At 32.2% G+C, this 11,804-nt stretch overlaps 1 protein-coding gene across 1 annotated transcript; it reads right to left on the bottom strand.

Annotated features, from left to right (window-relative positions):
* Window positions 1–4,419: 4,419 nt before the first annotated feature.
* LOC107494962 (uncharacterized mitochondrial protein AtMg00810-like) lies at window positions 4,420–4,839 on the bottom strand. Its single transcript, XM_016116005.1, has one exon. The coding sequence runs from the start codon at window positions 4,837–4,839 to the stop codon at window positions 4,420–4,422; it is 420 nt and encodes a 139-aa protein (XP_015971491.1).
* Between the last annotated feature and the right edge of the window lie 6,965 nt (window positions 4,840–11,804).

Genomic DNA, 11,804 nt, shown 5'->3' with positions numbered 1-11,804 from the left:
GCTTGTTTGGTTTCCGAGGTATGCTCATCATCGTTGTCTCTGTTCTCAGTATTTTTGTGTTCTCCCTTGCTTCGATCATGCCCCATCTGTCTTAGGAGATTGGCCATTTTCTGATTTTCGGCCCTAAGAGCTTCATTGATTGCCAAAATTTTCGCCTGGTTGATAGAGGGAGCATGACTGTTCTCGTCCGCCATCTGTTGTATCCAGCAAAAGGAAGTGAAAAGATGTACAAGATATAGGAAATGTGGGGTTAGATAAATTCAGGCCCACGGTGGGCGCCAAATGTTCCTTGTGTGGTAAGAGGACTCCGAGGTATAGCTTGTTCGGGTGATGCTTGAATGGTCTTCCCTTGGAATAATCAGTGTGAAACGTTGTCTTCTTCTGGAGAGGCGGCGTTGGACACCTGCAAAGAGACTCCAACGCTCAAGTAAAAAAGAGTGTAAAGTGATTCAGAATCAAACTGAATGTATTGCATACCTTTAAATTAGCAACTCGTTAGTTCTTATAGTGAGTTGTTCGATCTGTTTGTTATCGTGAATTATATTTGTTATTCGTATCTTAGTTGCAGGTTTAACGGGATTTGTGTTAGCCGTTGTTATCTCTTGCCAGCTATACTCGATTCCGAAATTGTTATTGTGGGCCAGAATTTTAGTAACAGATCAATATATATATCATCTTCTGTTGTGTATAGAAAATATTGTGATATATATATATTTATCCATGTTTTTTTTTTCTTTTCCTCTGTGTAGCTCGCTCTTACTAGATAAAGGGAAACAGGGAAGTAGCTCCCTTCATTATATTTATACCTAACTATATATACCTAGCTAAGTTTTTGGTTAAGCAGATGTATATGAGTTAGGTTATCGATTTAATTAATTTCATAATATTAAAATATTAGGTGTGTCTTTAAGGTAGTGTTTGGTGGAGAGACAGAAAAACGAAGATTGAAAGACAGAGATTAAGAGACAGAAATTAAAATAAATCTCAATATTCTGTTTGATATAAAGTGAAAGACGGAAATTGAAATAAGAATAAAATTTTAATTTAATTTGTACAAAAGATAAAATTAGAATTAATTAATTGAAGTGTGGATATTTTAGGTATAAAATGTTATTAAAGTTTCAGTCTTAATTTCTAAAAATTTTAGTCCTCTGTGTTCCTATTTTCTGGAGGTACTAAAATATTAAAATTTTAGTATTAGTCTCTGAACCAACAAACATTATACTAGATCTCAGTCTCTCAATCTCTATCTCAGTACCTCAAAACAAACACTACCTAGTGTGTGTTTGGATTACAGTTTGCAAACGGGAGTTTGCATAAAATTGATTTTGTAAAATTAATTTTGATGAAAAGTAAGTTTTGGGTTAATGTGATTTTTGCTTGGCAATCTTTATATCAAAATTGATTGTAGTAAAATAAATGTTGTTTAAATTATACTACTCAAAATCACTTTTAGATGAAAAATTACTAAAAGAGACATCAATTTAAATAATTTTTTATATATACAAAATCAGAATACTAACAAAAATAATATAAAAAATAGTTATCATATAAATAAAATAAATACAATAAAAAAATAAAAATATAAAAGAGAATACTATAAATTTTATAATGTCAAACAAAAAGAAAATATTCTATAATTTTTCTAATATTGTTAGTACTCTTCAATTAGTATTATTTTTTACTATAAATTTTCATTATTTATGATTTTGTTGTTACTTATAATTAATTTTTTATTTATTTTGTTCTTTTTTATAGGATCATAATTTATATTATACAAAATTTTGATAATAAACGTAGTATATAATAATTACAATTACAAATTTTACAAAGTTAGAATAAAAAATAAAAAAATTAATACAAAACAAAAATAGAGTACTTCAAAGAATAAAAAAAAATCATACACATAAGAAATAATAAAAATTTCATAAAATCAATAACATATATCATACAAACAAAAAATATAATAAAAAGTAAATAAAATTTATATAAATAAAATTAAATAAAAAAAATAAAAAATTTCATACACAACATAAATATAATACAGTAAAAGATAGAAAAAAAGAATTCATATAAAAAAATAATAAAAATATCATTAAAAAAAGTCAACAACATTTGTCGTATGAATAAAAGAAATACAATAAAATAAATAAATAAATAATCCAAACAAAAATAAAAAAAAGATTTCATAAAAAAATATACATATAAAAAATAGTATAATAACTGATAAAAAAACTCATAAAAACATAACATGAGAAATCAGAACATTATACAAATAATATAAAAATATTTATCATATAAATAAAAAATATAATAAAAAATATAATTAAAAAATACAATAAAAAACATAAAAATTAAAATATAAAAATGAGTATTAAAATAAAAAAATTAAAATATTCAATTTACTAGTGATTAAAACAAATTTGAATTATTTTAATAAAAAAAATTTGGAACGAAGAACTATGAACAAATAAGAAGAACTACAAAAAATTATTGTAAAAGTAATAGTTACTAATATCTTTTTATAGAAAAAAATGAAGGGTATGGTTAGTAAAAAAAAATGAAATTTCACTTAATTTTTCAAAGACAACAAGCAACTATAAACGTAACACGCAGAAATTACAAATTTTAATTTCTCTTAAATGTAGGTTTAGAAGTAGAATCAATTCTATGTTTAAAAAGATAAAAATAGCCAAACAAAAGAGTGAAACATTTTAAAAAACTCAAACTTACTTTTCTGCTTCTCAATGTGTTTACCAAACACACTCCTAATAATATTAGCTAGCTCTAGTGAATAACTATATATTCTACCGCCTGATTAGTCTGAAACCTGTTCACGCGATTGGCGTAGCTTTCGATATCTTAGTGGATCGTTGTGTTGAGGTGACATAAATATTAAATACACGTAGCTGGTACTGGCAGTGGTTGTTAATTATGAAATTAGGTTTCATTAATTAAGTGAAGCTCAATATAATAATGTCCAATTATCTATAATGTTTCCAATTTTCAAATGCCGGTTGGTGTGGCCCTCTACTGCGATTTGGCTCATTCTCTTGGGAATGTTTTCCACTGATTTGCGGTGTTCACCTAAAATCGAACTAACAATTGCATGATTTTTTGTTTGTTTGTCTATTTTGAAGAAACTGATTTTCATTTCTTTCTTCTTTTTCGTTCACCTAGTGATTTACAACTTTTGTCCTTAAGCCAAAAATTTGCGCTGAAATAAACGTCTTCTATGGTATGAAAAATGCTTTTGCACGCTACTTAGAACACACAATAAGTAATTATAAACGAAAAGGATCTTATTGTTATTAAATATTTATTTGGTATGTGTATTTTTGTTATGGTATATTGTATTTTTGTTATGGTATATTGTATTAAACCTTACTAATTAAGCAAAATTTCAAGGGAGAAATGTATTTTCGATATTAAGAATGCTATATGCATATTAAAAATAATCATCCAGCAAGCAGTTATTATATAATTATATATAAATATATGTATAATTTAATTTATTTTTAAGGTATATTTTATATTTTAATGTCTAATTTTAACATAAACATGACACGGTCTATTTGACATTTAATTAGATTTTTTAAGTATTTAGTCTGAGATAGCTAGTATTTTGATTAGCCGCACAAAAAGCTAAGCAAAAATTACAACCGTGAAGTTTGATAAATAAAAAACTAATGTGTTCATCCAAATTATCGTTTAAGAATATAAATTATAAAGTTTGTTTATTGATGTTAATCATGTTATCTTGAATTCGAGCCATCTATATCCATTAAGCTTTAGGGAAAATTAATTAATACCAAAGACCTAAGAGATATAAATCAAGAAAAAGAACCATTAATTTTTAAATTATTAAAAACGACTAAACTCAAATTTAATTATGAAGAATGAATGTGTGAAATAATATATATTGTTCGAAACAAGAGACCAAACTAAAGAAAGTGTTTTGTGTATTATTTAGTATGAAAAAAAGTATAATGTATAAGGGATATATATAGCTGCTAGTAGAATTAAAGTAATAAAAGTATAAAATTTTATAATTAATATACAGATACGTTATATAAATACAAATGATATTAACTGATCTAATTGGATGCTATTTATTCTTAACATCCCCTATCAAACTCAAGTGGAAGTTAAGGATACCATCTTGAGTTTGGATAACAGAGTCCGGAAACGAGTCGGATGATGAGCTTTCGTGAAGATATCAGCTGTCTGATCCAGTGTGCCAACAGCAATGAGACGAACAGTATCAATAAGGATACGTTGCCGAACAAAGTGACAATCAATCTCAATGTGTTTGGTGCGTTCATGAAGCATATCATTATGGGCAATTTGAATAGCACTACGGTTGTCACAAAAAACATCAGTTGGGGATGACTGATGAGCACCCAAGTCTTCGAAAAGCTAACGAATCAAGATAACTTTGGCAGTGGTGTCAGTGAGAGCACGATTTTTAATTTTTGTGCTTGATCGAGCAGTGAATGTTTGCTTCTTCGCTCGCCAGGAAATGAGAGAGTCGCCAAGAAACAAACAATAACCAGTAGTGGAACGACGATCAATGGGATCACCAGCCCAATCAGCATCTGAATACGCTTGAAGGGATAAAGATGAATGAGCAGAAAAATAAAGGCCATGGAATAGGGTACCTTTGATGTAGCGAAGAATGCATAGAACTGCCGAATAGTGAGTAGTACGAGGAGCTGACAAGAACTGGCTAAGGACATGAACCAGATAGGCGATGTCTGGTCGGATGACAGTTAAGTAGACGAGTCCTCCAACTAGTTGTCGATAAAGTGTAGGATTATCCAAAATAGTGCCATCCATAGGAGTAAATCAAACATTAGGCTCAAGAGGAGTAGACTCAGTGCGACTATCTGTAATTCCGGCTCGAGCAAAGAGATCTGAAGCATATTTAGCATAGAGAGATAGATGCCATCATTGGTGGATATGACTTCTAGACCAAGAAAGTAACTGAGAGAACCAAGATCTTTCATCTCAAAAGTACGCTGAAGGGATGCCTTGAGATCAGAGATACCATTAACATCATCTCCAGTAATGATCATGTCATCAACATACAGAAGTAGAAGAACAACTTCACGTTCGCTTTTACGAATGAAGAGAGCATTCTCATGAGGGTTGTAAGTGAAACCAAGATTACATATGCTAGTGCTGAACATGTCAACCCATTCACGAGGAGCTTGCTTAAGTCCATAGAGTGCCTTGCGAAGGAGACAAACTTTGCTAGAAGGACAAAGATAACCCGGAGGGGGTTTCATATAAACCGTCTTTTTCAAATCTCCATTAAGAAAGACATTCTTTACATCCATCTGACTGAGAGACTATTTTTTTACCGCATCAATAGCTAGAAGAGCTCGAACAGATGTGAGCCGTGCAACATGAGCAAAAGTCTCTTCGTAGTCAATACCATACTCTTGCGTACAACCCTGAGTAACTAATCGTGCCTTATAACGGTTAATAGAACCATCAAAGCGAGTCTTGATCTTATATACCCATATGCTTCCTATAACTTCCTGATTAGAAGGACGATCAACCAAATCCTAAGTGTGTGCTTTTTCAAGAGCCTGTATTTCTTCCTGCATTGCTTGTTGCCAATGTGGATTTGTGGAGGCTTCTCTGAATGACTTAGGTTCATGTTGATGTAGAATAGTGGAAAAATAATGATAATCAAGAAGATGAGGAGGGGGATTACTTACCCTAGAAGAACGAGTGAGAGGAGGAGGCATGACGATAGGAGCAGGATCGGCGTCCGGTCGAGAATCATCGGGAGATGGAGAAGGCGGAAGAACAGAAGGCTGTGGAGGGTGACTCGAGATAGAACCTGTAGAATCATCACTAGGAAAAATATCAACATTGGGGTTAGTAAAAAAAGGTGACTGAGTAGGAGGAATGGACTCAAAGAAGGAGAACCGAGAAAACATGTAATGCTCCCAGAAAACAACATGACGAGATATACGAATACGTTTAAAGAGGAGATCCCAACAACGATAACCTTTGTGCTCAGTCCCATAACCAAGAAAACAACACATACGAGCCCAAGGTTCAAGTTTACTATGTTCATGAGGCTGAAGAAGAACAAAACAAACACAACCGAAAACTCGAAGAGAACTGTAATCTGGGAAGGTATGATAAAGACGCTCAAAGGGAGTAACATTACCATAACAGAAGAAGGGAGTCTATTGATAACATGAACAACAGTAAGAAAAGCTTCACCCCAAGTACGCTCAGGACACAAAGAATAGAGAAGCATTGCACGAACAGAGTCAAGAATGTGACGGTGTTTGCGTTCAGCTGGTCCATTTTGTTGAGACGTACCAGGACAAGAAAACTCAGACAAAGTACCCTTTTCTGCAAGGAAGGTTAAAAGTTTGGAATCATGGTATTTCATAGCATTATCGCGTCGAAAAACCTTAATGACCTTGGAAAACTGAGTTTTAATCATAGTGGCAAAGTTAATATAGATCTGAGGTAACTCATGACGATTAGTCATCAAATAAACCCAAGTAAAACGTGAATAATCATCAATGAAAATGACAAAATATCTAGCTCCGCCCATAGAAGCAGTGGGAGCAGGACCCCAAACATCAGAGTGAATGAGATCAAAAGGAGAGCAAGCAAGAGAGAAATTATTGTGAAAAGATAAAGCAGGTTGTTTGGCAGTTTGACAAGAAATATAGTCAAAAGATTCATTTGGAACCTGACCCAAAACACCATAAGACAGAAGTGGACGCAATTTTCCTAAGGAGCTGTGGGCAAGACGTTGATGCCATAAGTGAAGGGTAGATGGAGAGGAAGCAGCACAGAGATTTGGCACAGGAGGAATATGAAGATTCTCCAGTTCAACAACCTTCCGACCTTACGTCCAGTCCCGATGATTTGTCCCATCTGACGATCCTGTACACGACAACCAGAAATAGAAAAGGTGACATCAAACCCAGATCAACAAGTTGACCAATAGAAATAAGATTAAAGTTCAATTTGGGAATATAATAAGCATCCGGAATATTAAGAGTTGACTGGGAGATAGAACCCTTGTGTGTCGCATGCAAGAGGGAACCATTAGCAGTATTGATAGAAGGTGCATTTGTAGTGGTAGACAGAGACGAGAAGAGATTACACAGCAAAGACATGTGATTAAAACAATCCGAGTCAAAATACCATTTAGAATTACCTGGAGGAGTCAAAAAAGCAGCATAGGTATTACTAGAGAGGGAGAGAAGACGATGAAGAAGAGACGCAATATCAGATAGAGAGATAGGAGACAGGTTGAGAGGATTAGAGGTAGATTCAGTAGTAGCAGCAACATCAAAAGCAGGCACATTCGTAGAGAAGTTGGGACGCGAATGATACTTGAGTCTAGCAAGACGTGGTGGGCGAGTAGGATAGGCAGTAATCAAATGTCACGAGAGCTTGCAATAGTGGCAAAACAACTGTGAACAATGGTAGCTAATATGACCCTTTTGGTGGCATGTGCGACATTCAACAGAAGGACAGTCGAAGAAGAAGTGTTCGGAGCGGTTACAGTTTCGACAGAAAGTACCCTGCCTGTCTGTGGCAGCAAAAACAGCTGATGTTTCCATAATAGTAGACACAGAAATTAAGGAGAGGAGAGAAAACTGCAATTTCGGATAAGAAAATGAGAAATACGAGGACGAAATCAGAAAGAGCTCACCAAAAAATCTTGGGAAGGATCCCACTGTCTGCCACATCAGCAACCACGTCAGATCCCACGTCAGCAGCCACGTCAACAGACAATGACACGTGGCACGGAGTGATTGGAGACGCAAGACATGTCAGCGGTTGACTGGGCGTGAGGTGGCACGCGGGTTGGCGAATCGGATCGGGTTGGTCGCGCGGGTCGATCGCGGTCCGTCTCTCGTCTGACTGACACATGGCACGTTGCTGAGCCGTTGATCTGGGGCGCTGATCCAACGGCGATGGAGGCTTCTGGAAGGAGAACGCCTGCAACCGGACAGGCAACTTTGAGTGGCGCGTGGCAGCGCGTCCGGCGGAGTCCGGCGGTGATTTTGGTGGCGTTGGAAACGTTGCAACGAGGAGAAGGCGAGGGTTACGGCGGTGACGAACCAAAGCGTTAGGAAGGAGTCGAAAACTTAGCACAAAGTATTGTTCAGAAACAAACGGATAGCGACCTTCAGACGGAACGTGGCGGCGCGTGCAGTGGTTTCCGGCAACGAGGCTGGACTCGTTGAACTCGCAACGACGAGACGAAGGCGGTGGTAAAGGTGGTGACGAACCAAAGCATTAGAAAAGAAGCGAAAGAGAGACCAAAAAACACTACCAGAAGAGGAAAAAAAACAAAGGACTATGAACGAAGTTTCATTGGAAAAAAAAAAGAGAACCTAAGCTCTTGATACCATGTTAGAAACAAGAGACCAAACTAAAGAAAGTGTTTTGTGTATTATTCAATATGAGATAAAGTACAATGTATATATAACTACTAGTAGAATCAAAGTAATAAAAATATAGAATCCTACAATTAATATACAGATACGTTATATAAATACAAATGATACTGATTGATTTAATTGGATGTTATTTATTCTTAACATATATAAACACACTATTAAACAAATTATTTTTAGCAGTTATTTATTTATTTATTTTTTTAATGAAAAAATAATCAGTAATATATTTACTAACAATTAGACATTAATTATTTTATACTTTGTTTTTAAAAATATCTAGTAACAATTATACAATTGCGATAAAAACATTTTTATTTATTGCAAAAAATATATAATTATTATTATAACATATGGTAATAAGATTTAGTTAACATGTGTCTTAAGGGCACATAATAAATTTATCACCAGTGAAAAATTTTAAATATTTTTATTTGATAAATAAACTCTAATAATAATAGCAAATATATAATTATCATAAAAATATAAATTAAATAAGATATATAATGATTATTAGATTAGTACCACTGAAAATTTGTCATTAAAAATATTTTTTTGTTATAGTGACTAATACAAATATACCGACGACTGATTTTTATTTTCATCAACATCAAGTATTTTCAATATTCATAACATACACCTTAATTTTATTCAACTATATACATTTACCATACTTATTCCTATATTCCATGATGGTGGTTGTTGATGAATTAGGAAACTTGTCAAGCATCGATTCATCGAAACACTTATCTCCAATAATTTCTGTTGAGTTGTAATGTATATTATTAATACGGCGTTTTTTTGAATGCATGCATGCTTTCTCTCTCTAATATAAATGCTATATGCTGATTATCGGATCCAATAATCCCCAACTAACTACTGCCTAATATTCTTCAATAATCTTTTCATATATTTTTTTTGAAAAGAAAGAACTCAACACAATATAGTGAAGCAGTCAAATAGAATTAACAACCAAATTAAAACATAATAACAAAAAAAAAGTCCTCTTGTCATTTTTGATATTGCCATCAATAATTAAAGGGATTTACACCATTCTATTCATTGTGGCTCAACACAGTCATGTGAGTAATATCTTCAACACTTTTACTTTTGTTTTGAAATATCCTTCTATTCCTATCCAGTCAGATATTCTAAACGATCACACAGAAGCACCTCAGTTGTTGCTTTCTATCCTCCCTCTTCCTAGGCTCCTCTATCCAACTCAGAAAATGCTCTTTTATTAACCCTGAAATAGACCATTGTTGTCCAATCATCGCCAGCCAAACACTCTACACCTGCCAAGTAAATTCACAACATAGAAACAAGTGGTGCACGTGCTCTACATACTTATTACATAGAACACAGATGTTATCGTCCTGGTTAATGATCCCCAAACGGTATAACCGTTCTTTTATATTCACCCTACCTAACAGGACAAACCAAGCAAATAGTTCTACTCTAGGTGGAACTAACCCTTTTCAGATGGTCTTTGTAAAGTTGTAACTTGTCACCTTTTTCAGAAGTATCGCCTCCTGCAAAACCTAAACAAATGAGTTAATTGTATAAACTCCTTGTTTAATCTTTCCATATATAAACGGAGATTTGGCAAATAAAACATTAAAAGATATAGAAAAAGCTAGAATATCAAATTATTTGTACTATATCTGTTAGAAATATATATATCTTCAAATTTTGTTATTTAAATTATTATTATTCTCTATTTAAGAGATTGTCACTGATCAATAAATTATTATATACATAAATAGGATTTGAATTTGCGATACTTACTTAAACCAATAAAATAATGACCACTCAACTAGCCAAATTAGTTATTTATCCATCTATAAAAACTTTATTATAACACATGACATATCATATCTTTCTTATATATATAATTCAATTCTAAAGATAATTCTAGATGTTCAACTTTTTAATAATTATAAATAAAAGATTTATATAGACTATAAGCCTGTGTTTATTTCGGAGAATAGAATAAGATAAGACAGCGAAAATGATACATAAAAAACAGAGATACAAAATTTTGTGTTTTTGTATTTTTGAAAAATATAATAATAAAAAATATAATTATAAAAAATAATAAGAATAATAAAAGAAAAAATGAAAAATAAGTCATATTTTTTGTTAGTATCTCCGTATTCTTTCTATCAAGATGGATACAAAATATACTAATTCAGTGTTTCTGGACACAATGTCTCTATTCATATCTCTTCTGTTAAATGCTATTTTGTATCTCAGTGTCCTGTCTCTCTGTAAACAAACACAATCTAAGAACTTAAACAATATTTGAAAAACAAAAAATCTTTAAATTAAGATGAATAAATTAAATAACTAAGTTCGAATTAATGGGCCTAACAGTGGAGTGGAGATAGAGTGGTTTAGTTGGCGGGGAAAGAAAACCTAATGCATCAAATTGGTTGAATTAGGAAGAAACTGAGTCGTGTAATTTCAAATATAGCTTCTACATCAATTTGAATAAATTAAAGATAGTGACACGCACATTAAGGACAGAAAGGGACAACCATATATACACAAATACATGTGATAAATCCAAAAAGTAGATGATTCTTTTTCAATTTTGCGAATTTTCCTCTGCTGGTCTTATTAATGTTGTTTTACGTTCTTCACGGAACACCTGCTTCTTTGTTGGTTCACATTAACGTTAAAGTTCTAGCAACAAGTTGAATTTCTCAAGAGAAGAAAAAAAAAGACAATTTGAATTTCTCAAGTGAAGAGGAAAAAAAGGAAAAGGAAAAGGAAAGAAAAGAAAAGAAAAGGAGGAAGTGTGTTAAGTAAAGTATCCTGGATTCACATTGAAGGTATCTATGTGGATATTGAAAATGTGAGACATATATGACATAGCTAGGTAGGTAAATAAAAGAAAAGAAAAGAAGTAAGTATACTATTATTTTCTTATCTAAAAAATTTAAAACGATAGTTTATCCAAAAATAAAAAATATGTACCTCTAAAATATATTTAATGTGTATATAAGAATAATTATAACTATTTATATATTAAATTAGATACAATATTAAAAATAGATAATTATAATTATGTAATGTGATTAATTATTTTTAAAATATATACTAAAATAAATCATGATTGATCACACAAAAATTTTTGTCACTAATCAGTAATTATATATATTATATAGAGATTTATATTTAGTATTCATACAAAAGTTTGAATATGTTGCAGTTATCCATTACTCAAGATGATTATAACTCGATTTTTATTTTTCATAAATAATTATAATTCGATATTAATTATTCTTTGTTTTGAATTTGTAACCAATGAGTTTAATAATCATCTTTACCGATTTCACAATT

The sequence above is a fragment of the Arachis duranensis genome, chromosome 6, assembly GCF_000817695.3.
Source record: "Arachis duranensis cultivar V14167 chromosome 6, aradu.V14167.gnm2.J7QH, whole genome shotgun sequence".
In the NCBI taxonomy this organism is placed as follows: domain Eukaryota; kingdom Viridiplantae; phylum Streptophyta; class Magnoliopsida; order Fabales; family Fabaceae; genus Arachis; species Arachis duranensis.
This window is presented reverse-complemented; position numbering and strand designations above follow the sequence as displayed.